This window comes from Zonotrichia albicollis, chromosome 3 (genome assembly GCF_047830755.1).
Source record: "Zonotrichia albicollis isolate bZonAlb1 chromosome 3, bZonAlb1.hap1, whole genome shotgun sequence".
Taxonomy (NCBI): domain Eukaryota; kingdom Metazoa; phylum Chordata; class Aves; order Passeriformes; family Passerellidae; genus Zonotrichia; species Zonotrichia albicollis.
The window spans coordinates 3745900-3772562 of record NC_133821.1 but is presented as its reverse complement, the minus strand read 5'-3'; the positions used below and the strand labels follow the sequence as shown (position 1 = coordinate 3772562).

At 45.1% G+C, this 26663-nt stretch overlaps 1 protein-coding gene across 1 annotated transcript in view; it reads left to right on the top strand.

The window, feature by feature from the left end:
- The first annotated feature begins 243 nt into the window (after positions 1 to 243).
- The window catches only part of PINX1 (PIN2 (TERF1) interacting telomerase inhibitor 1), a 62642-nt gene continuing 36222 nt past the window's right edge, over positions 244 to 26663 (top strand). Inside the window, exons 1-6 of the mRNA XM_005493292.3 lie at positions 244 to 309; positions 7007 to 7116; positions 8862 to 8954; positions 9274 to 9352; positions 13057 to 13149; positions 15646 to 15722. Of these exons, the coding sequence (XP_005493349.2) occupies positions 291 to 309; positions 7007 to 7116; positions 8862 to 8954; positions 9274 to 9352; positions 13057 to 13149; positions 15646 to 15722 (471 nt within the window). The 5' untranslated portion in view covers positions 244 to 290. The remainder of the gene's footprint in view (positions 310 to 7006; positions 7117 to 8861; positions 8955 to 9273; positions 9353 to 13056; positions 13150 to 15645; positions 15723 to 26663) is intronic.

Genomic DNA, 26663 nt, shown 5'->3' with positions numbered 1-26663 from the left:
ACTGTATTTAACACACTATTTTAAAAAAATCATCCAGCATAACTGTCCAACATAACACATATAATATTAATTTTAATATTTGCGAAAAGCCAATCATATAATACGCATTTTTCACCATTAGAATTGTAGCAAATTTGCAAACTTTATGTTCCTTTTTTTTTCTAATTTTCACTTTGGCGGCCTCCGCGCTCTCCTGTTTTAATTTTTTTTTAAAATCAGGCGCTACTCACGCCGCCCTTTTTATGCGCCGGTAGTCACCAAAGTCCCCTGCACAGAGAAAGGCCCCCAAGATGGCGATGCTGGCAGAGCGTGAGTGCCCATCCCGGCGGGAATGCAGCGGGAATGGGGACGAGCCGGTGCCCCGGGAGCGGCCTCAGCCCCTCCCCACAGCCCTGCCTGAGGGCTCCGGGCCGCGCTGCCCCTCCCGATGGCTGCGGGGGTGTCCCAGGGCCGGATAAAGGGGTTCGGGGGGTTCCGGAGTTAATGCAAGGAGCGTGCAGGGACTGGGAGAGGTGGAATGAGGGCTCTCTCTGTCCGGGAAATTGGATTCCCTGTGTCAGGGGAATGGCGTCATGGCGAGGGGAGAACCCGGGATGGCGGGGAAGTGGTTCAGGAGCTCCCGGTGTTGAAGAAAGGCGGGAATGGGCGTTCAGAGGGGCTCGGGGTGGGAAATCGGAGGGGTCTGGGGCTGGGTGACCCAGTCTGGGGTGGCAAAAGGGGCTCAGGAGGTCCTCGATGTTGGAGAACGAGGGGATTGGGGTCTGAGAAAGGCGGGATGGGAGTGTGGGGGATCCCAGGGCCGAGCAAAAGGGGGGCTGGGGGGCTGAGGCAGAGGAGGCGCTCCAGAGCTCCAGATTGGGGTCTGAGAAAGGCGGGATGGGAGTGTGGGGGATCCCATAGGAAAAGGGGGGCTGGAGGGGCTGAGGCAGAGGAGGAGCTCCAGGGGTCCCTGGGGGTGGGAAATGGAGGATCTGGGGGCTGGAAAGGCAGGAAGGGGCATCCACAGGGTCCTAGGGTAAGGAAAAGGTGGGGCCTGGAGGATGAGGGGGTGCAAAAAGGGTTCCAGGGGGACATTGGTGCAGAACTGGGGGTGCAGGGGGTTCTTTGTGGGGTCTGTGTGTCCCAGGCAGGGCAGGAGCAGTGGGAATGTCCCTTGGACACCTTTAGGGACAGCTCGTCCTGTCAGTGCTTGGGGCCATCTCTGGCCGTGTGTTTGAGGGGAGACACCTCCAGCATGGGGATGTGGGTGCTGGGGACACCCAGGGGACATGGCAGGGCCAGGTGTGGGTGCTGGGGACACTGAGTGGAGGTGGCAGAGCTGTGTGTTGGGTGCTGGGGACACCCAAGGGAGGTGACAGAGCCAGGTGTGGGTGCTGGAGACGCCCATGGGACATGGCAGGACCGGGTGTCAGTGCTGGGGATATTGAGGGGACATGGCAGGGCTGGATGTGGGTGCTGGGGACACCCAGGAGATGTGTCAGAGCCAGATGCTGGTGACACTGAGGGGATGTGGCAGGGCCGGGTGTGGGTGCTGGGGACACTCAGGGGAGGTGGCAGAGCTGGGTGTAGGTGCTGGGGACACTGAGGGGACACGGCAGGGCCAGGTGTGGGTGCAGGAGACAGCTAGGGGATGTGACAGGTTTGGACGTTGGTGCTGGGGACACCCAGGAGATGTGGCAGGGCCAGGTGTGGTGCTGGGGACACTGTGGGGATATGGCAGGGCCAGATGTGGCTTTTGGGTTTTGTTCTTGTGTCATTTCTGGGGCAGAGCTGGAGCTGAGCTCACCCTGTGCCAATCTCCAGCTTCTGGGGACTCTCCAGAGGAGGATTTGGAGGTGGGGAAGGGTCTGGAGGGACCAAATGAGCAGTGACCAAGCACACTGGGTTTGTTCAGGAGGGGACCAAGTGCAGAAAGAGGGGGTGGACTGAAGAGTTTAAAATACGATTTATTGCAAAATCAGTCATGGAAGGGTGGGACTGTGAGGTTGTTGTATCCAAATCCATGACATCAGAAACCATAATTCTAGTTATGATGCCTTTTATAAGGCATTTATTGTCCAGATTTCTGATTTCTGATCCAATCAGCTGCTTCCACAAAGTTTATTTGCATCTTCATAACCAATTGCTAATTGCTACTATAATGTTGCTACTATAATAGCCAATATTACAATAGCCAATGCTATAATAGGCAATTGCTAATTGCTATTATAATTCTAGTTATAATGCCTTTTATCAGGCATTTATTATCCAAATTTCTGATTTCTTTTATAAGGCTTTTTATAAGACTTTTATAAGGCTTTAGTTTTCCAGATTTCTTATTCATTAGCATCTTCATAACCAATTGCTAATTGCTACATTTTGCGTGGTTTACCCCAATTTCTCTCTTTCTATCCATAGAAAAAGATAAATATCGTATCTATCATTATCATAAATATCTGTCATTTCTATCATATAACTACAGAAACTCCTGCTGTATCTTCTACTTTTTATCAACTCTACAACAAGCTCTATTGTTAAATTTGAATTGTTTTTTGCTACCTTGCTTAGCAGAAAGAGGGGGTGGACTGAAGAGTTTAAAAGATGATTTATTGCAAAATCAGTCATGGAAGGGTGGGACTGTGAGGTTCTTACATCCAAACCCATCACATCAGAAACCATAATTCTAGTTATATTGCCTTTTATAAGGCATTTATTATCCACATTTCTGATTTGTTTTATAAGGCTTTTTATAAGACTTCTATAAAGCTCTAGTTATCCTGATTTCTGATTCATTAGCATCTTCATAACCAATTGCTACATTTTACATGATTTACCCCAATTTATCTTTTTCTATCCATGGAAAAAGATAAATATAATATCTGTCATTATAGATATCATAAATATCATTTATTTCTATCATATAACTACAGAAACTTTTTATCAACTCTTCAACCAGTTCTATTGTTAAATTTGAATTTTTTTCTGCTATCCTGCTTAGCATATTTGTTCACTTATATGAAGCCTATATCTACTTGCTTAAAACATATTTCTACTTAAACTACAAATCTTTATTCTTATTTTGGGTCTGTTTCACTACTCTAAAGTTTTAAACCCTGTCCAAGGCCTTAAATCAAACTCTGTGTCCATCTCTGAGCCTCAGAGCTCCCCGGGGCTGCAGCTTCTCCTGAGGGACAGCTCCAATTTCTGTTCCCTGGGACAGGGACAGGAGCCAGGAATGGCTGGGGCTGTGTCAGGTTTGGGTTGGAGATCAGGGAAAGGAGGATGTGGGGCACTGGAACAGCTCCCCAGGGAATGGTGACATTCCCAAGGGTGCCAGAGCTCCAGGAGAGTTTGGACAATGCTCCCGGGGGGGGTTATTGAGGTGTCTCAACCTGCAGGGTTGAGGAGTTGGACTGGATGGTCCTTGTGGGTCCCTTCCAGCTCAGGATATCCCATAATTCCGTGAATTTTGTTGAAATTTCCCCGATATTGGAAACAAAGAGCTTCAGTTTTGCCTCTGAGGGGATTGGGAATTTTGGCTCCCCATTTCTGACAGAACACCCTTGACCAAGAGCTCAGGGTCTGGTGAGTTTCTTTGCTGAGCTGCAGAAAATATGGACAATGCAAATAACAAATATGGTGTACAGTGGGAAATAAAGGTGTGATTTTAGGGAAACAAATCTGCATTTGCACATGGAATCTTGAAGGTATTTTCAGTGCAAACTTTAGTGTAATTTTTTCAGAATTTGTTAATTATTTTTTATTGGACATGTCAATAATGGACTCATTTGGAGTGGAAGGGCCCTTAAAGCCCATCCAGTTCCACCCCCTGCCATGGGCAGGGACACCTTCCACTATCCCAGGGTGCTCCAAGCCCCATCCAGCCTGGCCTTGGACACTTCCAGGGATCCAGGGGCAGCCACAGCTTCTCTGGGCACCCTGTGCCAGGGCCTCACCTCCCTCACAGGGAACAATTCCTTCCCAATATCCCATCCATCCCTGCAATCTGGCAGTGTGCAGCCATTCCCTGTGTCCTGTTCCTCCATCCCTTGTCCCCAGTCCCTCTCCAGCTCTTCTGGAGCCCTTTTAGGCACTCTCAAGTCACCCTGGATCCTTCTTTTCTCCAGTTGAGCACCCCCAGTTCTCCCAGCCTGGTTCCAGAGCTTTGTCCTTCCTGTGCCCCCCCAGACCATCTCTGGCACACAGCAGGGGCTTGGATGGGAAATTTCATAAATTATAATTAAAAACATGCTCCAGGCATAGAATTCATCTTGGAAAAGCGATTAGTAACAGATCTTTTCCAGATCATAGAATATCTGAGTGATGGAGTTGAGTTGTCCAGCTCTGGCACAGCTGCCCAGGGCAGTGAGGGGTCCCCATCTCTGGATGGATTTAAAATCCATGTGGATGTGGCACTTAGGGATATGGCTCAGTGCTGGCCTTGACAGTGCTGGGGGGTGCTTGGACCTGGTGATCTCAGAGATATTTTCCAACCTCAGTGGTTCTGTGATTCACTAAAGAAATGTGGATTTTCTCCACTGGATGGTGCTGCTCTCCCAGAGTTCCATCACTGTGGCATCATTTTTGAAGCAGCCCAGAAAACTGGTGTTAAATTAGGAGCTGAATCTTGTACCTGGTTTCCTTGCCCACTCTAAAGACATCAGTGAACAAATTTACATTTCTGATAAATTATTGACTAATTAGTGGATTTTGTTGTTTGGAAAGGGAAGATGATTTTATGTTTTCTGTAGATAGCATGGAGCTGTTCCTGGAGCTGTTTCTTAATTACTTCTCTAAAGATGAAAGAAAGTTGGTTTGGGGTTTTTTCCTGCATCTAACTCACACTATTTAAAATTCAGAGTATGTTAACCTGGCAGAAACATGAGGATTAATCCCACAGTGTAGCTAAGAAGGTTGCAATGCTTAGATTGAAAGTGCTGGGAAAGTAAATGTCTCGTAATTTCAAGTTTGATGCCCTTGTGCTTTGTTACCAACAACCTCCGGGGAGTAAAACATCTCAGAGTCTTGTCCATAGGGAGAAATATTCAGGAAAAACCACAGAAATTCACATTTGAAGCTGTGATTGAAAAGAAGGGCAGCTGCTCAGCTGGGGAATGTAAGATCTGCTGGAACCCTTGAACCAGAGTCACTGAGGCTGGAAACGATCTCCAAGATCACCAAGTCCAAGCATCCCCCAGCACTGCCAAGGCCACCACTGCCCCATGTCCCCAAGTGCCACATCCACAGGGCTCTGAAGTCCCTCCAATGATGGGGACTCCACCACAGCCCTGGGCAGCTGTTCCAATGTCTGATCACCTTTTTAATGAAGGATTTTTTCCCTCATGTTCAGTCTGAACCTCCCCTGGCACAACTTGAGGCCACTTCCTCTGCTCCTGTCCCTGTTCCCTGGGAGCAGAACCTGACCCCCCCCGGCTGTCCCCTCCTGTCAGGGAGTTGTGCAGAGCCACAAGGTCCCCCCTGAGCCTCCTTTTCTCCAGGCTGAGCCCTGTGGTTCTCCATGGGGCAGCAGGGAATCCCAGTTTATTTGGGAGTTTAAAATTACAGACCACACTGCTGGTTCCCCATCTTTTTTTGGCACCATGGGCAGGGCTTGGAGGAGTTGCTGCTCTCAAGGTTTCCTGGTGGGAATAATCACAGAATCCCAGGATGGTTTGGGATGGAAGGGACCTTAAAGCTCATCCCATTCCACCCCTATCCATGGGCAGGGACACTTCCCACTATCCCAGGCTGCTCCAAACCCATCCAGCCTGGACTTGGACACTTGCAGGGACCCAGGAGCAGCCACAGCCCCTGAGGTTAATAAGTTGTTTCCTGTAGAGAAGTGAACCAGGCAAAGGTTGGATTCCCCTCACAGCCCTCAGGCCTTTAACCCAGTTAAAAACTGTTTAGGGACCGCTTGGAGCTTCAAAGTTGCGGAAGTAAAGATAAAAAAAGCCCCCACCTTGAATTCTGACAGTCTCAGTTCCTTAAAAATAAAACAAAACTGGGCAAAAAAATGAGTCAAACATCCCTGTAATATTCAATCCCTCTGGCCCAAATCCCAAATCTTGTCTTTTAGGGAACGATGACTTCCTGATTGCGTTGAAAACACCTCGTTGGATTTGGCTTCTCCCTGCCTTGTGTGGCCTTGGGTTAAAAAGTCATTTTTGATCCAGCATTTCCCATGGTGTTTAATGAAGTTTGTGATCTTCCTGTCTCCCATTCTTTGTTTGTCTTGTTTATTTAGGTTCTCTTCCTGCCTGGGCTTAGGTGCACACGTGGAGTGACTGGTTAACTGGGCTGGCTGCTCTTCCTTGATTTCAAGGAAGCTCTTCCTGGTGGGAAAGGCAACATGTGGGTCTGGGAATCTGTCATTTCTATAGGAATCCACACAGGACAAAGGAGCTTTGATTCTTCTTTGGATCTCTTAATTCCTGCAATAATTTCTGGCAGCTTTTCAGTTTCCTCATAAATCATTTTTGAGAAATCCAAAAGCTGAAATCCCACAGTTTTCTGTTCTGTCATTCCCTTTCTCTGATCACTTACATTGGATTTTTCATTTGGCTTTTGTTAGGAAGCCACATATTAAAATTTCTGGGTTCTGGTTAAAGGGAATCCTGGAGAATTGATTTTGTCCAGAACTGGGAAAGCAGCTTCATAATTTCCTCCTCTGTAGACTCCATGCTGAAGCCAGATGTAAAACAAAATTGGAATCAATATGGAATTCACACCTAAATGTTAATCCTTAAAGCCTTCCCTGAACTGCAGCCCATCCTGAGGGACAGCAACTTCCACAGCAATCCCACTTTGGCATCTTCCCATTAATAATTAACATTTTCACTGGGCTTTTATTGTTGTTGGTGAGTTTTTTCATTTAGTAAAATTAATCCCCAAAATCTATCATGTCTGATATAAGTTCTGGGGTGGTTTTTTTTTGCAATGAAGAGCAAAAATTTGACTGATTCAATGCCAAGAACTCTCTGGGAATGCCACTAAAGCCTGTGTGAATTTTCCCTTCCTGGTGCAGCCCGGAGAAAGCAGAAGTGGTCTGTGGATCCACGGAACAGCGCTTGGAGCAACGATGACTCCAAATTTGGCCAGAAGATGCTGGAAAAGATGGGCTGGTCCAAAGGAAAGGTAGGATCTAAAGGAGAACAGTGTAGCTGAAGGGTCTAAAACTGCCAGGGGACAGTTTTGATTTATTCTCTTAAGTGCACAGGGAATTTGAGCAGTGATAGATTTCTACACTTTGTTACAAAGTCTTGTTTGTGCCTTTCCTGCTTTCCAGCTTCTCTCCATTCTTTGACAATCTAAATTCCCAAGTGAGAGCAGGAGCTGGAACATATAATCAGGTTAAAGGTTTTAAGTTACCTTTAAACCCTCAATTCTCTCCCTGCTTTTGATATTCTTTAAAATAACTCCAGTGCCTTCTTTAGTCTTTCAGTTTTAAGATTTTTTTTCTGATCTGTTCGTTGAACCCCCAAAATGCTGTGAGCTGTGTCCCTTCCCAGCTCCAGCCAGGACCTGTGGGTGAGGGGACTGATTTCTGGCACTAATAAAGACCTCCAGGTCAGCACAGACACCTGCAGACTGCAGGTTTAATTCCACAGAGGTGCCTCAGCAAAACCTGGGGCTGCACATCAGGGTGTTTAGTGACAAGAATCCCCACAAAACCCCCACTACCTTTAATTATTCTTCTAGATTTCCTCTTCCAGACTTTCCTTAAAAGGCATAAAATTAGGATCATTTTCAATTATGTAAATGCTTTAAAACCTATTTTTGGATTTAAACTGTTGCCTCAGTTTTCTCACAACATTTCCCACTCAAGATACTGGATCTTCCTGGCCAACAGTTGTACAAGAAGGATTTATGTCTCCATTCCATTCCAATCTTGGACAAATGGAACTTTCTCTTGGTCCAATTAAGGGGCAAAAGCCCATCTGGGCAGTGAAATTAGGCTGCTTAACACCAATCCTGCAAATGGGGAATTGGGTCAGGGAAGGATGTGTGGCCAGGTGTCCTGTTTGCTTCCATACTTTTTGGTCAGCAGAAGTTTCAAGGCAAATTTTCCACTCCATTGACCATATAAACTCTTCTTTGTTTGTAACAGCAACAGCATTTTCCAAATAGGCCTCATCCCTTCAAATCTTCCATATCCCAGGATGTGTCTGCAGGGCTTCTCTCCACTGCAGCACCTTATAAATGTTTATTAATTCCAACACATTTGGCTGTTGATTTGTGACAGATGAGGCAAAAAGCAGATCAATACCAGGAACAAAGTCTTAAACCCAAAGCTTTGCCTGTTAATTTTTTAACCTTGACCATACAGTTGGAAAGATAACCCTGGACCTGAATATTGCTGAATATTAAACAGCCCCAAAGTTGTTTGCTCCAATATTTTCATCCACTTATGAGGTGGAAGGAGTTGTGAATGCCCTGCTTCTCCCCTGCCTGCTCTCCTTCCATATAAATTTGGTTTGGATTGTGTGCTCTATGTGGATCTGCCTTGTTCCCATTACCCTTCCCAGTGGCAGAGACATTTTTGGGGTGAGGCACGTTCTCCTTATGTAGAGTCTTGTTTGAAAACTGTAAACAATTTGGGCTTGCATAGGAATGTCAGGTGGCTTCCTGATTAATCACCCAACTACTTAATGTTGTTGCTATTTTAGTGTTTATAATGCTTTGCTGGAGGCTTAAGTAGTAAATTTAAAAAAACTTTGTGTGTTATGTGGTAATGCCTGTGAATGAATTCAGCTACAAGCAGGCAATCTAACAGGAAGTTGTTATTTTTTTGCTGTATTTCCTTGTGAACTGTCTCTCAATCCAAAAGCTCAAATTGCTGTTGTGAAATCCTTACATTCTTACCCTCAAATCCTCCTTAGGGTCTCGGGGCTCAGGAGCAAGGAAATCCAGAACACATCAGGGTTAAGGTGAAAAATGACGTGCTGGGATTAGGAGCTACCATCAATCATGAGGTGAGCACGGGACCCAGGGCAGGGAATGGATCCCATTTTAGCAAAAATACAATTATTTGAATGGAATATTAGAGAAATCTGTAGTCACAGCTGCTGGTAGCATGTACCAAACAGGATTGTTTAGGATTTCCAAGACAACCCTTTTAATTTCATTTCACTTTGGGGTGACCGTAGGGGCTGTGGTTGGTGTTACCACTCCCACCAACAAGGATTGGATATAGCCAATTAATTTAGTTCTAAGAGTCTTAATATCTGTTTTGTAAAACTTGTGTTATTTCTGAAGACTTCTGCCTTGTATTCATGTGGGTGATATTTACAGGACAACTGGATTGCTCATCAGGATGACTTCAACCAGCTTCTGGCTGAGCTGAATAACTGCCATGGACAGGGTGAAACAGGTAGGTTCATGCTTGGCTCAATCAGATGCTGGGAGCTCTGAAGCAGAGTTTCCATTCTGTGTCTTTAAAAAGTTCCTGAGGCCCAGTTTGTGATGCAAATAATATTTTGGATAGGATTGAGAACTCCTTCCCCAAAATCACTAGGAGCCAAAGGATGTGTTGCCATCCATGAGCATGGATTTGTGGATCTCAGTGGATCAGTTTTGCTCTCAGCACTCAAAGAAAGGCTTTTTCTTGAGGAAAGAAAACATAAAATGTTTAACCTGTTTATTTCATCCAGGATCACAATATTTGAGACATTTTCCCCGGGCTGTACCTAGAGGAATATTTCTTTCTTTATAAAGAGCCCAGATTCTGTCTGAAGGCTCACAGTCACTCAGCTCTGCAATGCTTTGCCCTCCTTTTGCTGATGAACTGTCACACTTTGCTTCCATGCTCCAGTGGCTTCTTAAATACCTCCTTTTCCTGTCCATGGAGAGCTGCTCTGTAGCTTTTGCCTCAGAGTTCTGCGTCTCTGCTTTGAGTGTCGCATAAAGTGATTTTTGTAGCCCTGGTGTTGAGCACACAAGTGGGGAAACTTTCCCAAAAGGGCTATTTTTAAAGTTTTCTATTTTTGAAATGCTTCTTACAAACTGACCTTGCTTTGTGCAAATGAAGTTAGGAAGTTGTGGTGGGTGTGAGCTTAGAGAAGGAATTGGTTTATCAAGTGATTTATCATCTCTCCTTTAGTTAAATGCAGTTTAAACTCTGGTTTTGTGTCTGAACACCTCTCTGGAGTATTGTTAAACCAAAGGCTCCTGTTTGGACACAGCTTGTCCTTGTGCTGCTGGGGCAGAATTGCCAGATTAGTGAATTTAGCAACTCTTCATTCATTCATTCTTAACCTTTGAGCACTGACTTTTCTACGAGAGAAAAATGTAGAAAGAAGAGGAGGAAAACCAGTTAGCAAGGAAGTTTTCTAATCCTGGAGTAATAGGATTAAAATTTTGAGCCTGATGCCTCAAAACATCTTCTTGAACTTGCTGTGCAAGCTGTCCTTGTGAAATCATGAGGCCACCCAGGACTCGGTGCTGTCACTCAGCTCCTGGAGAGGTAGGAGAGCATTTCATGGGGAAATTCCACAAGTTCCTGTCTCCCTGGAGAACTAAATCCTGCCCAAGTTGCAACTTGAGCCCTGGGAAGATCAGGGAGGTGGAACTGGTGGGAAACCTGCAGATGAGCAGGGAGCCAAAATGACTTGCCCAGGGCCGCAGTGAGTCAGCAGAGGCAGGTTCAGGGAGCAAGGCTTGGCCCTAAGCTCTGCTCTCTTCCCTGGGTCACCTCATGCAAAGTGACCCTTGAGAGCTCTTACTTCTCCCTGTTTCACTCAGTTCTTTTGGTTCTTTTAGGAGGTGGGACAAGTTTTCAATCACTGAGAACAAATTTGGGTGCACCTTGGAAATTCCAGGTCAGAGTCACATTCGGTGATTTACAGAAAGGCATCGCTCTGAAACTTGTTTTTTTGGCAATTGTTGAAGCTGGCAAAACTCATCCAGGAAAAGACTCTCCCTGCAGCTGTGCTGCAGGAGCAAATGTAACATTATTGGCCCCCCTCCAGTTTCAAACTGCATTAAAAGTCAGCTGAAAAACTTCATTGTTCTTAAAGAACCGGTGCAGTTGCCAGAGCTGGATTGCAATTAGAGGTTGGAAAGGAAGGGCCCCGTGGAGGTTGATGCCAGCATTCAGATACCCTCAGTGTCTGTAGCTTTAGCTGTCTTTTCCTTTTTGTTTTCCCTAGCTGGGCACTGAGTGAGGGCAGGTTTAGATTAGATTAAATATTAGGAAGAAATTCAGCTGCTGGTGGTGGGGCCCTGGCACAGGTTGCCCAGAGAAGCTGTGGATCCCTGGAAGTGTCAAAGGACAGGGCTTGGAGCAACCTGGAAAAGTGGAAGAGATTTGGGACTCCGTGGTCTTTTCCTACCCAAACCACTTTATAATTCCTGGCTTTTTTGCTGGGATCCTCTGTGGTGGTGACTGTCCCTTTCCCATGGATAAAAAGTGGGAACAACACCCTGCAGTGCTTTGGAACATCCACCTCGATCACATTTCCTGCAGAAATGCCACTTTGGTGCTTGTATTTCCCTGACTAAATTGCTTTAAAAAGCACATTAATACCCCTGCAGCGCTTGCTCAGTTTATCAGAGGATTTTCCAGCCCCTGGAAGACACAGGGATGTATTTCCCTGCCCACTGCAAGTGCCTGCACGTTCTGTAGTGAAATTCCTCCCTGCAGGCAGCAGGCGGTGCTGCTGCCCCTTTCCCTGTAGGAATAACGTGGAGGAGGAAGGCTCTGTGGAAACCTTTTGCTGTGTAATGCTCCTTTTGCTACCAGGAGATTAAAAACCAGGCTCAAAGTGCTGCATGGTTGTCAGGATATTTTAGTTGTGATCCTTACTTTTCCCACAGACCCTTTTTATTGAGGATTTTTTTTGTTACAAACTGAATTTGCTCGTCCTTTATCTTCCCATTAGTGTGGGAGACTGGGATTCAGCCTGCTGGCCCTCAGCTCTCCCACTGCAGGCAGAGGATTTCAGTTTTACCTCATGGATTCATCAGGTGGTACTGCCTTTCAAACAGGGAAATGCTGGAGTTCCAGTGTCAGAAAAGCTTGGGCAGCAGAGCTTTCCAGGGTGGGATCATGTGAAAAAGGTGACTCAACTTGGCCCTCAGGGTATGGGTTGATTTCCCTACCCATCCCACAGGCAGGAAAAAAACCACCTCACCATAGTAACCCTCTGTGGAGTTACAGAGCAGAGACTCCTGTGGTGCCTCTTTTCAAGACTAGTAAGGCAGCAATTAACTGTACTACAGGTTAGTTCTCTCTTTCTGGCAATGTTTTGTAAATTAGCAGGTTCTGTGGCTGCAAAGAGAACATTTGTACCCGCAAAATAACCTGCCACAGAAGAGGAACGTGATCTCTGTGCTGTTTAATAGTGAGCTTAATCCTTCACGTGGCCTTAACCTGCTCACAGTCTCCCAAAGTACTGCTGAGTGACTCTGGGACTGAGCCAGCCCCAGAAACCATTCCCAGAGGACAGTTTAGATGCAGTCCCTCTTCTGGAAGCCTGGAAAATGAGATAATAGGGATGTGGCAATTTGTTCTAGCTGGCCTTAGGGACAGAAAAGCTTTGTCACCATTCAGTTTCCTTACACAGATGCATCAGCTTATGTCCAAATAAAGGTATGTTGTGTAGGGTTAGAAATTAAAATCCTGTGCTTCCCCCCTTTTTATTTCTGCTCAGTCAATATTTGTAATGTTTCTTACATCTTTCTCAGACTCTGGTGCTGGAGATACTCTATGAAAAACAGCACTATTATTATTTTCATACCACAGAGATGGATTTACCTTTGACCTGAAGTACCTGTATCTGCCTTTTCAAATTACATTTATTGGAAATGGGAAAGAAAGGGGATGGGGCAAAAAAAAATCAAGCATTGACATATTTCAGACAAAACTTAGAGTGCTTTCTTCAGTAATACTTTATGATATGTTGTTCACTGGATTTTGAGAGAGGACATAGGTTGGACTTGATGATCTTTGGGGTCTCTTCCAACCTCATTATTCTTTGATTCTGTGAGAAAGTTAATTACAGTGATGTTTGAATTTGGTGCTTAAGTGCCTCTAACAGAACTGGACTCTGTTTGCTTGGGGTCTGTTTTTTTTAGAGTCCTCAGTGAAAAAGCAGAAAAAGACATTCAGCCTCGAAGAAAAATCCAAATCTTCCAAGAAACGTGTCCATTATATGAAGTTTGCCAAAGGTAAGAGGAGTTTTGTTGTTTCATAAGCCCTGGCCAAGATTAGAGCAAACCCTGCTCAAGGTGATCTGTTGCCTTGTGCAGTCTAAATTTGGCAAGTAAAACCTGGGTTTAGAAACACTCCCCTGCAGCTACTTGCTTAAAGCTCTACTGTTGCTGTTCCTCTTTATTTTGGGCAATTTTGGGTGGCCTTAGGCTGCTGATGTTGGGAATAAAACAATTCCCTAGTGAAGGAACTGAATAAAGGAGCAGCAAATATTCCAAGTGGGCAGGGATGGGAGCAGAAGGCAAAGGTGAGATGGGAGTGACTTGGGCATCTGTGTGGCACTAACCCTGCAATCCCCAGTAACCCCTGCTCAGAGATCATGTGGATGGGATCAGGGATCAGATTAAACCTGCATGAAGGCAGAGGAAAGCCCTCTTACATTGACCAGGTACTTCATGGGATAAATTAGGGCAGCCAGAAAAACTGTCAAGAATTTGTAGAGTTTAGTAATTTCTTTCTTTCTTGGAGTGATGACATTATTTCAGTCAGGCCAGGTTCTGGCCCTTGACAGCTGTTGAGTCCTTTCCCTTTTGCTCTGTTCCCCTTTCACACGGTGTGTACCCATTTCAGGGCATGGATAGGATCAGTTTCCACTAATGGCTGATTTATTAAACTGAAAGCTCTGTGTAATGTTTTCTGACAGCAAATGCCTCTGCTAAAACAGAGCTAATTGATACCTGAATGGAGGCCAAATTTTCATATCAGGCTTTGAGAGTTTTGGTGAAATAATTCGACCTTGAAGTCCAAGCTGTTAACATGAGCCTGCCACTTTATGACATTAAACAATTAAATTGGTTCAGGGCTTGCAAGTACAAAGGCCGTGGCCTGTGTGAGCAAAGAGGATTTATTTTGATTTGGATTTAACCTTTTACTAAATATAGAGGAAAAAAAGAAGTGTCTTTTGAGCATGTAAAATACAGCTCAAGGCTTTCATGTTCACAATATCCCCAATTTGTTTGGTCACGTTTCCACAAGGCAGCCCCTCATTTGCTTGTACCTTCTGTGGCTGACACAGGGAAATTGTCCTTTTTCAGAGAAAGAGGAAAAGTTATTTGAGAAAGGCTCATGGTGTCGTGGCCCTTGTTGTTGAATCCAGTCCTGCTTCCTTTCAGACTAAACAAGACAAGCTCACACAAAAGGGGGAGAAGGGAACAGCGACGGCACCGAACGCGGCTTCCGCTCCCGGGGCTGCTTTGGAGCCTCTCTGCTGGAGGAACAGCCACCCCTGGGTCTGGGAAATACACCCCAAGTTCAGATTAAATCAGCTGCTTTTCTAGCAGCTGCTCCCCTGTGATGCTGCAGGAGATTGGGGCTGTGAGCTGAGCTGGTTTTCTGTTAGAGGAAAAATAGGGGTGATGTCCAGGGGGAGGCACGGAAAGGAAGCATAGCCTGAAAATGGGAGCAGGAGGATTTTAGGTGTCACATTCCAAGCCTTGGCCAAGAGAAAGCTGAGAGCAGCCCCAGTCACTTCCAGCTTGCTTGGATAAGGCCATTTTGAGGCAGTGCAGTGAGGCAGCAGGAAGCTGGGGAACACTTGCTCCTCTAGGCTGATGTGTCTCTTTACCCTCCAGGGACAGTTAAGGATCCTAGGAAAAAGAAGAAGTCAGATTTGGGAATTTTTGTTGGTTTTTTTTTTTTTGAGTTTTTTGTTGTTTTTGTTTTGTTTTGGGTTTTTTTGGCCATTACAAGATTCATTTTGAGGTCACTGATTTTCAAGTGACTGAGACCCCAGCAGAGTCTTAACAAGTTGACCTGTCTGGGTTAATTTTTTTTAACTTTTGCTGACCTTTTCCAAAAGAATTTTCTGACAGAGCCAGTGGACAACTCAACAACTCCTGCACTGTGGAATTGGTTAAACCTTTGCCTGTATCTCTGAATATCACATCACACTCTCCTGCTTCCCTCTCCTTGCTCCATGTCTGATATCCAGCTCACCACAATCAGATGGGAATAATGGCCCTCCTGGAAATCTTTGCTTCACCCTTTAAGTACTTCTGAGTTGGAATAACCCAGTGGGTGGCAGAGGTGGAGGTTTTGCTTTTCAGGAGCAACATCAGAAATCAGAGAAAAGTCCCCACTGAGTAAAAGTGGATCTTTTTTCATTGTGTGGAGGAGCTGTAAATCTCTAATTCTGTCAGAAATGGGGAATCCTCATGAGAATCCAAATGCATACACACATTTCTTCTTGTGTACCTTCATTTAGTGGCCTTGGCATAGAACCACAGCATGATTTGGGACTGAAGGGACCTTACAGTTCATCTAATTCCATCCTCCTGCCATGGCAGGGACACCTTCCACTATCCCAGGTTACTCCAAACCCCATCCAACCTGGACTTCCTGATTTTTGTTTATGTCCAAGAGCAGTTCCTCTCTGTCTGTGGGTCACCTGTTACCAAAATGCATCCTCAGGTGTGAAGGTTTTGGGGTGTTTCCCTCTCTTTTCCCCCTTCCAGGTAAGGATCTCTCATCTCGCACTGAACACGACCTGTCCTGCATTTTTGGGAGAAGGCAGAAGAGTGCCAAGACCCAGGTAAAGAAGAATCTTCTCCTTTCTCTTATTTCCTTGTTTATTATCCCAATAACAAAATGTCCAAATGTCTTATGCCAATTTGTTTTTTCTACTTGAAGTGCTGTGCTTGAATACTAAGGAAATAAGAGTAAATTTAATCCCTGTTTTTGTGGATTATCATGATATAACTTCTTTGGAGATGGGGAACTCCGGTATTTTAATTTTTTGGTAGGAAATGTACATCCCAAAGAAGAATTTTGCTTGACCTGAAAGGTCGGAGGTTGGACTTGATACTCTCAGAGGTCTTTTCCGACCTAAATGGTTCTCTGAAAGATCCATGAATATCCAAAATAAAATTGGGCATTCAGTAGCAACTGGGCAATCTCCACAAACTGCCCTTGTTTTCATAAAAATTTGGAAAGGCAGAGCAGCTGCAAAAGATTCAGAAGTGGCCTGAAAAGTGATAAATATTTGATTAGAAGACCTTTCCCCGGACTTTGGGTAATGAGATCCGAGTTTGGACCGGTTTTTATTTTATTTATGTGTTAATTAGCATTTTCACTTGCAGAGCACAGACCAGCTCTATCAGTGGATAAAATAACTGTGACATGACCAACATAAGCAGAAAAATTCTTTGGAAAAAATAACATCTGGAAAAGCACAAATGAATATATCGCAGGAATTGTCCAGTGGGTTCCAAGTTCTTGTAAATCTCTGGTTTAAGGGAAAGATAGGGCTTGAAATGGAGTGGAAATTTCTGGAATACCCTGCAGTGTGTGACACCTTGCTCCTTGTGCTCTTGGAAGTTGTTGTGGAACTTCACTGCAGGTCACTGGGAGCTGAAATAAGGATTTGGGAATTTGTCTGTGAGAGCTGTTGGAACTCTCACATCCTGTGGCTAAACTTGTACCAGGGATCCCTCTTGGTTCTGATCACATAAATACACCCTGGACCTTCTCCGTGACCCCCTTGCTGTCACAACTATGGAAAGCAAAACTGGGATTTAAAGAGACAAATTGGGATTTAAATCTGCTCAGCACTGCTGGGGTTGAGGGAGCAGATTTTGCCCACTCGTGAGTTGTCTCAAATAGTTGGTATTGTTTTCTCTCTATGTTCTACATCTTTTGAAATTCAGAGTTAGAAAGCTGCTTCTTCTGGGACCTTTTCCTGCAGATCAGTTGCTCTTTGGTGGATAAACACTGCAAATCACATGGATTTTATGAAGGGTGTCTAAGTTTGTGCATGTTTTTGCCAATCCTCTTGACAGATGCAGCGGTTGGCTGATGGCTGCTGTGCAGATTTCCTGAAATGGTTCAACATTCTGGCAGAAAAGTCACAGACTGTTCCCTCCTAAGCACCCAAATTTCCTCATGCAAATCCAGGCAGGAGGGCACAGAATTTGGAGCTGCATTGTTGTCTTCTGGGGAGGAAGCCAGAGGCAGCACAATTGCTTCCCCCAGCTCCCCCTTCTCCTTCTCTTCATGGATCAGAGATCTGTGGAGTTTGCACAGAACAGAAGTGCATTGCTCAGGCCCTCCAGCTCTGAGCAGTTTCATTGCACTGCACCCATGAACTCTTATGATCCCTTCCCATCATGTTCTGGGGCCTGCTCCTTAAGGTGGCACAGAGGGAAATGCCCTGTGAGGCTTTGCAGGAATTCTCTGTGTTTGCCTTCTGGTTTGAAATTCCTGAGGAATTTCCTTCCTGCAGGAGCAGGAGGGTGCTGCCATTCCCCTGGAATTGAGTTGTTCTTACATGGAGATGAGGTAGGAAGGGCCCTGGTGCCCAGCAGAGCCCTGGGTTTTCCTGTAGGTTGGACCCCAGTTCCCTTCAAATTTCAGCTCCTGCAGCCCTGGGCTGCTTTCCTTGGTGACAGGGTAAGTATTTCCATACTTCCAGAGGAGCCAGAGCTGCTCCTATCCATGAATCTGATTGCAGGTTCCCAGCTGTGGGTGCAATGGAGATGATCCATGGAAGTTCCCCTGTTGATCCTGGAAAAGCTGGAGCAGTGGCCACAGGAATCTCATGGATTTTAAAAGACCAAGTGCTGGTGCTGCATCTGGATCAGGGCAACCCCTGGGATCAATCCAGTCTGGGGATGAACGGATGGAGCAGCCCTGGGAGAAGGACTTGGGGGTGCTGGTGGGTGAGAGCTGGACATGGCCCAGCCCAGAAACCCCTGGAGCTGTTGGAGAGAGTCCAGAGGAGGCACCAGGATGATCAGAGGGATGGAGCAGCTCTGCTGTGGGAAGGACTGAGGGAATTGGGATTGTTCAGCCTGGAGAAGGAGAAGCTTTGGGATGAGCTGACTGTGGCCCTGCAGTACCTGAAAGGAGCTACAAGAAAGATGGAGAGAGACCATTTACAAGGACCTGGAGGGATAGGACACAGGGAATGGCTTCAAACTTAAAAAAGACAGAATTAGATGGGATTTGGGAAGGAATTTTTCCCTGTGAGGCTGAGGAGGCCCTGGCACAGGTTGCTCGGAGAAGCTGTGGCTGCCCCTGGATCCCTGGAAGTATCCAAGGCCAGGTTGGATGGGGCTTGGAGCAACCTGGGATAGTGGAAGGTGTCTCCTGCCCATGGCAGGGGGTGGGTCTGGATGATCTCTGAGGTCCCACCCAATCCAACCCAACCCATTCCATGATTTTATAGCTTGAAGTCCTGTCTCTGAGGCACCATCTCCCTCCTCTGTTCTCAGAGATGCAGTTTCAGCACACATTTGATGTGTATTGAATGACCCCAACAGAGCTACCATTCCACTCTTGATCTTTTGACAGAGATTTTCATCTTAATTCTTTTCCCCTTATTTCTATTTGTTTCTGTCTGAGATCAGAAAAACTTGGGTGTAACTTCATGGGAAGATGCAGGAACTGCTTTTCACAGAATTACAGAATTGCTGGGGCTGGAGGAGACCTGGACATCTCCAGAGGAGTCACCTGCTCAGAGCAGGGGTGGCATGGCAATTTCTTCAGGAGTTTGTCCAGAGTTCTGGTTATCAGCCTTCCCTAATGCCTCCAGTTTAAACCCATGAAAAAATTTCAGTGGTGGATAAAAGAGGTCACTTAAGGGGCAGAAGAGATCATGGAATTGTTAAGGCTGGAAAAGACCTTTACAATCCTCAATTCCAACCCCGTTCACCACTTACCTGTGTACTATAGCCACATTTCTTAAACACTTGCAGGGATGGTGACTCCTCCACTTCCCTGAGCAGCCTTTTCCAGTCCTAGACAAACCTTTTCCATGAAGAAATTTTTCATAAATCCATTCTAAGCCTCCCCACTGTTGCATTAGGCCTGGCTGGTTGGCTGGTGTCACACCAAACTACCTGTAGAGGTTAGGAAAAGAGAAGAAAAAAGCAAAACACAGGGAATTCCATCTGTGCTTATGCTCCAATGGGAATTAGTGGGAGAACTCAAGGCTCAGTGATGGTCTCTGGACCAAGAAGATAATCCTGGCTCTTGAAGTGCTTGTCAAAAATCTGTCACCCCTGAACTGCTGCAGGGACAAACAGGGTCTCAGCAAATCAGATGTGTCACTGTTCCAGTCAGTGCTGCCCACTCTTTTCCAGTGTGGTCATTAGCTGTCATTCCATGATCTTGAGTGTGCAAGGAGCCTTTGACAGGAGATGCTCTGTGTGAGCTGAGTCTGAGCTCTCTGAACTGTGGGGCTGATCTCAAACTCCCTTTTTATCTGTCTCAGTGGCCAGGGATTGGCCTGGTAATGGATCCTTTCTCTGGTTCCACACCAGCTCTGCAGCAGTGAGTGGAGAATGCTGAAACTTGGATTATCTACCTTATCAAAGGAAGAGGGAGTTGGCCAGAGGACTGTAAAGATTGCAAAAGAGGGGAATTGCAAAGGATGTGGAAGGAAATGCTGTTTGCCCCCGAAGGTCAAAAGGAGTTTCTCTAGAAGTAATAAAACTACAATGCTGTTGTTTTGATGGTCCTGGGATATGTGTTACTAATCAGAGGCAATTGCAACCTTTAATTCTCCTGAATGTTCAACATAACAGTCCTTTTTTAAAAATTATTTTTGATAAATCATGTGTCCAACTCAAACCTCCTTAATAAACTACACAGGGACCTTTGTTTAAAACAGAAAAAAAAAAATACAAGTCAAAAAAATGAGGTGGGGAAGAAAACAATGGCTGGGCTTCAGAGTGGACCTAAATTGAAAACGTCTGCAGTTTTTCCCAGGGAGAGCAAGTGATCGAAAATATTGAATTGTAATTATGATGCTCTCTGGAGACCTGCAGTGAGGACCTGTTTTGCAGGCTAAGATCTGCCAGACTTGTTTTTTTGCCACCACTTTTCCCTGTGATTTTCTCACTTGCTTAGGAACAACTGGGAGCTGGGGAGACAGAAAAACAAATTCCATTAGTTCCTATCTGGTTGAACTTCCTGGAACCCCCACTATTTTTTTTTTTTTGCTTCTCAGAATTTCCTTCCTCCATCCAGCTGTGTTTCCTGATGGAGCCTTATCACTGGAGAAAATGCTCCTGAGTGAAGCTGAGGATTTGGGAATGAGTTGCAGACAGTCCCAACTTGGTTGCTGAACAACATGATTCTGGCACTGATTTCACTCTGGGGGCTGGGGGAAGCAGCTCTGATTTGCTCAAACCCCTGTTGGAGATGCATAAAAACCTGAGTGTTTTGCATCCATCTCACACATGCATGGCTCAGGCCATTCCATGAGTAATCTGCTTCCTCCAAGTTTGTGTAACTTGGATGGAAACCTGCGTAAGTTCCCTTCAGCCACCCAATCCAAGTAGCCCGAAAGTCTCAGGCTTGCAGTGATTTCTTCCTTGTTAGGCATTAGAAATGGAACTGTCCACCCCTGGTGCTTTTTCACTTTTTTTTTAATCAGGAAATTGTCTTCTGACACATTTTGCAGAACTTCCTCAACTGATTTATATTTCCCAGCACTTATCAGAAAAGCATGTTGGCTAATCTTAAGGGACATAGCTGAAAATCCATTAAAGTCTGGCTTTGCCCTGGGCTCCCTGAAGTTATGGGTGAAGTGATACCATTCCCTGCACCTCAACTTTCTCTCTGCAAAATGCCAATCATGATATTGGTGTTTGTGGGGTTTCACAATTGTGACTTTTAGGCAAGTTGCAAGTTAAATCTTTTTTTTTTTTTTTTACCTGTGACCAAATTTGTTGCAGGGTTAGCACATAAATTAATTTGCTGCACCCTTTTTTGGCAATGTCAGGGAAGGGAAAAAAAGCCTGCAGAAGAGGAAAATGAGTTACAAATTAACACAGATTTTTCACTGTTCTGCTTTAGAGACCACAGTTAGCATGAGGTATTTGGGACTGAGAAGCAGAACAGAAAAAAAAAAAATACATCAAAAACCTGGAGAGAGTCCAAAAGGATTTAGTAAAATGGGAGACAGGGTTAGAGGGCATGTCCTAGAAGGAGAGAGTGGAGGAACTGGATACGTTCATCTCAGAAAAGAGGCAGAAAAAAGATGACCTCTCTGCCTATAAATACCTGGGGGTCATGGGGAGGGAGGAGCAGAGGAAGGGAAGGGACAGTAATCAGAGTAGGCAAAAGCCAGGAACGGGACTGGGGGGGTGAGAACTTCAATTAGAAAAAGGAAGACTCGGACTTACTCTTCAGCAGGCTTCCTCACAGTGATGTCAGCAGGGCACTGGAGGAGTCTCCTGAGGGAAATCCCAGCTCCTCAGTGAGTGACGCCAAGAAAAAAGATGAGTTTAACACTTTTAGACCCGTTGGGATGGACAGAGATGGATCAGTTTAAGTAAAACAGCTCCCAGAAACTGTTCTGTGAGTGGCTCCAGTACTCAAGTTGGATTCCTGTGGTTGTTTGGATTCTTTGTGGCTAAAGAAGATGAGCTCATGCAGGAATCCCTGTCCTTGTGCACGTGGATCTCTTGGCCTTCCCTGTTCAGTCATGAACTATTTTGGAGTCTCAATATCTTTGGAACCTCTGCTGCTTCAACCAGCACATTTTACTTCCTTCAGAATTTTAGTCCCAAGTGGTAGGACAAGGGGAAATGATCTTGAGATGAGGCAGGGGAGGTTCAGATGAGATATGAGGAAAAATTGTTCCCTGTGAGGGTGGTGAGGCCCTGGCATGGGGTGCCCAGAGAAGCTGTGGCTGCCTCTGGATCCCTGGAAGTGTCCAAGGCCAGGTTGAATGGGGCTTGGAGCAACCCGGGATAGTGGGAGGTGTCCCTGCCTGTGGAAAAGGGTGGAATGGTTTAAGGTCCTTTCCCACCCAAACCATTCTGTGATTATTATCAAGGGATTTTTACAGCTTCTGCAGGAACTTTGGCCTCTCCAGTTCTGCTCTGCACCCCACCATGGACTCTTAACAGCCAAAAGGGTCAAAAAGAAGAGAAAAAACAACCCCAAACCAGATTCTGCCAGCACTGAGCAGTGCAAGGCATTTTCCTGTGCCTGAGGAGCAGCCAGGGCAGGCTGGTGACACAAAGTGACAAGGAGGGCAACAGGACAGTAGGGCTGAGGGGCTAAATCACAGAACCACAGAATGGTTTGGGTTGGATGGAACCTTAGAGCTCATCCAGTTCCAACCCCCTGCACAGGGGGTACAGATAGAGCAAATCTGACAGCACAGACCAGTGGAAAGCTGATCTAAAGCTCTAAAGCTTTGAGTTGGTAACTTGCAATGTCCTACATAGCAAATCATAAAATTAATTAGGCTCAAGGTGTTAATTTGGGCCTTATATTTAATATTTTTCCATGAATATGAGAGTGTTTCAAGAACACCAGGAAGAATTTCCTTTACCCAGCATTCTGTCCTAGTTGTGCTTTTGATAAAAAAAAAAAAGAGGAAGAGCAAAGTATTGATGTTTTGTTGCCTATTCTATAAGCACCTTGTTAATCAACTGGAGGATAAATTATTGCTGTCCAGATATCAGGAGAGAGGGAGAGGAGGAGATATCTCCCAATCTGGAAGTAAAGGTGCTTTTTCTTCTTCTCTTCATTGGAGAAGTCTTGCCTCCACATTTGTTCCTTGGGGGGGTTGTTAAGGAGCAGAAACAAAACTGGGGGGAGCTCTTCTTGATTTATTTTCTCTCCTTCCCTTTTGGTCACTTCCAGAGGCTTAAAGAGCCAAGTTGGCTTTAATGTGTTACCATTAGAGACCAGGCATTAGCTGGAATAACCCATCCTGCCTCACAGTGAAAAATATCCCTTGATTGGCTAATTAATCAGTCAAAGGGGAATGACATGGCCCTCTGCTTGAGGGACTCTGCTGCACAGGTAAACAGGTCATTGATAAATGGTTTATCCACAAATTCATATATCAAGAAAACTTAGTCATTTTTTAACTACACTTGGCGTGAAAGCTGTGCTGTGTGTTTTTTGGAGGTGGATTTTTGCTGCCTTTGCTTTTTTTTTGCATCGTGGAAGCTTTTAGGCTGTGGTAGTTTGTGAGAGTAAAAGGCCAATCAGAACTTTGTCACAATTGGAGTATTTCTGGGTGTTTTGTTGGTTTTTTGGGTTTTTTTGGGGTTTTTTTTTGGTTTTGTTTTTGTGGTTTTTTTTGTTTTTTTTTTTTTTTTTTTTTTTTGGGTTTTTTTTTTTTTTTTTTTTTTTTTGGAAGAAAAAAAAATCAGTAATTTTTTTCCCCTCTCAAAAAGAGGAAATCATTGACATGGCTTTGTGTTGAGATTGAGTGGGTCTGAAATCAGGATGGCTCAGTTGCTTTTGTCATTTAAATATCCTGAGGTTGCTCAGTTGGTCATATTCAGTCCTCAGGCACTGCATGGACAAATAAATATATCCATAAATGGATCTGATTAAATAATTGGGGAAAATCTGTGGTGTAAGAGGCAGATCTGTGTTGGTAAAAGGCTTTAACTGAGCTGATTTCCTATTGGCTTTTGGCATTTCTGTGCTGGACCTTGTCATCTGTATATTTTATAACACTTTATCCTGCAAAGGTGGTTCTCCAGTGGGATTTTTCACTGAGATTTAGAGAAAAAATGAGGGGAAAACAAAGAAAATTAAAAGGGGAAGGAAGGAAATCCAGCTCTAAATGAAATTGTGTAAAAATGTGATTTAGAAACACTTTTATCCATGAGGTAAATAGGGTTAAAGCAGTGGAATCGTGTAAGGGACCACAAAACAATGTTTGGCATAGCTGCCTAACTGGGTGCTCAAAACAAATCCTAATTGTGCTTTTTTTCTTGCAATTGTCTTTTTTTTCCTCTTTTTTAAACTGTGTATTATGTGAGAAAGTAACACACCAGTACCTAAGAACATGGGTTTGGCTTCTAGGGAATAAACCTCACCTTATTTTTTGTCCTATGTAATCCCTTCCTCCCAAGCAGCCCTTGCCATGAGCCTGAGCTTTATAGACCAGCTTTGTTTTGTTTTTCCTTTTAAAAATATTTGTCTGATCAAAGAGCTTTCCTTAAAAATAAAAAAAAATTGAAAAAAAAATTGCAGTGCAGCAGTTCAAAACAAGGAAAAGTACCTTTTTTTGATCCTATCATAACAGGATTTGTATATGGAAGTGTGAAGTAAGCAGGTGGCTTCCTGTTGATTTTTAAGCCAGGTGGGCAAGTTCTTGATGATGAGTTGGTCTCCCTCCCTGCCCTGCTTTCCCTGGGGCAGGAATTTACTTATTCCTGTGTCTGGAGAAGTGGAATTTGGGCTGACAACTTGTGGGGATAATGCTGCTGTGGGAATGAGAGGGAAACAGCAGCTTGGTCTCTCTCAGAAATCAGGGATTAGATACATTTTATTACCTCCATCTATTCAAGCAGCCTGCAAGGACTGGGTGTTCACAGCAATCTGATTTTTGCTGACTTAGTGTCATTAAAGGGTGTCTAACCTTCCTCCAAGGGTGTCTTCTGATTTTTGCCTCATCAAACTGGTTATGAAACTGCTGGTTGGTTCAGATGGGTTAAACAAACCAGAAGCTGGAGCAAAGGAAATGATTCAGCCTGAGAAAGTGCTTAAAATCTAAAGAAACAAGCTTTTCCACTTCCAATCCAGTATTTCAGCTTCTCTGCAGGATCATTCTTTCTTCAGCTGTGAAAATTTGATTTTTTAACTCTCTAGTAAGGAGAAATATCTGGTGCAGGACAGTAACTTGGTGGTAAAATTCCCTACCAGTGTCCAAACTGGTTCTTTGTCCTCTCTGAGCTCTCTCCAGCTCCCTGGCGTGTTTGCAAACTTGGCCATTTGAATTTAGTTTGGGTTTATTTGAGTTTTCCCAAGATTAAGACAAGGTTAAGAAATCCACTGTCTGTTTTTCACTAAATCTGCAGCCTCCCTCTGCAAACCACCATCAATCCCAGCGTGTTTCCTTTAAACAATTATGGTGTTGCCTTAGAGAGAGGGACAAATGTGACAAAAATGCTGATTAATGTCATTAATTTGACCTTCTGTTAATAACTGTGCATATCCCTGAGATAAGGAAAGAGGAAGAGGATGATGGGGAGGACAAATCATGCAGGGGAAAGGTGGTGCTTTCTCTGCTCAGGTGGCTTCAGCATCAGCTTTGAAAGTTGTGTCCCATGTCAGGATCCTGGTGATGAGGACTTGCTGTTCTCCCTCATGGGATATGCTGTGGGAAAGGTCTCAGATTTAGAATTATGGGTGAATATTGTCCTGGTTTGATTTGTTGAGAGGAGAGAGCAGGGACTTGTGGACCTGTTAGAATGTTAAAGTCATAAGGATGATCCCAGGGCTGGAGCCCCTCTGCTCTGGAGCCAGGCTGGGAGAGCTGGGGGTGCTCACCTGGAGAGGAGAAGGATCCAGGGAGAGCTCAGAGCCCCTTCCAGGGCCTAAAGGGGCTCCAGAAGAGCTGGAGAGGGACTGGGGACAAGGCATGAGGGACAGCACACAGGGAATGGCTTCCCACTGCCAGAGGGCAGGGATAGATGGGATATTGGGAAGGAATCAATCCTTCCCTGTGAGGGAGGGGAGGCCCTGGAAAGGTTGGCCAGAGAAGCTGTGGCTGCCCCTGGATCCCTGGAAGTGTCCAAGGCCAGGTTGGAGCAACCTGGGACAGTGGGATTTGTCCCTGACCATGGCAGGGCGTGGAACTGGGTGATTTAAGGTCCTTTCCCACCCACCCCATTCCATGAAAACAACTGAAATCAGCCACAGAAAACTCAAGAGTTTTGTGGGGTTGGACAGAGTTTGGATATTCTGCTGAAAAGATCCCAAAATTTCCATGCATGCAGCAGGGTCTGAAGTCTTCCCTGCACTGGATTAAGGGATGTGATCCATCTGTGGTGTGTAGTTTGTCCCTTCTCTCCTTGGGGACAGTTGGTTGTGCCCAAGGGTGTTTGGATTTGCAGACTCACAGCCCTATAAACCCAGTGGGTGTGGGGAGTAGAGGCTGGAGCTTGGTCTGGCTTTGGAGCAGGAGGTGCTGCTGTCTGTGATCACAGACACATTTTCTGAAAAATCCTTTGCTTAGGATTTTTCCTCCTGAGAAGCTGGGAGGCCTCAGGAACAAAATGTAAACAACAATTATCTGCTGCTGTGGAATGCAACAGGTGCAGCTGTGATTGGTCTCATGTGGTTGTTTCTAATTAATGGCCAATCACAGCCCAGCTGGCTCAGACTCTCTGTCCAAGCCACAAGCCTTTGTTATCATTCTTTCTTTTTCTATTCTTAGCCAGCCTTCTGATGAAGTCCTTGCTTCTATTCTTTTAGTATAGTTTTAATATAATATATATTATAAAATAATAAATCAGCCTTCTGAAACATGGAATCAGATCCTCGTCTCTTCCCTCATCCTAAGACCCCTGTGAACACCGTCACAGTCTGTGATCATTAATCCTTCAGAAATTCTTGGTTGTAGCCTGGAGATTGACCTCCCAAAGGTTCTGCTTTGATGATCCTGGTGGAAAGTTCTGGAGTCCCTCAGGATCCAGAATTCCCAGGGTGGTTTGGTGGCCACCTTGCAACTGGCGTTAAAATCCAGCATGTGTTGGGTAAACTT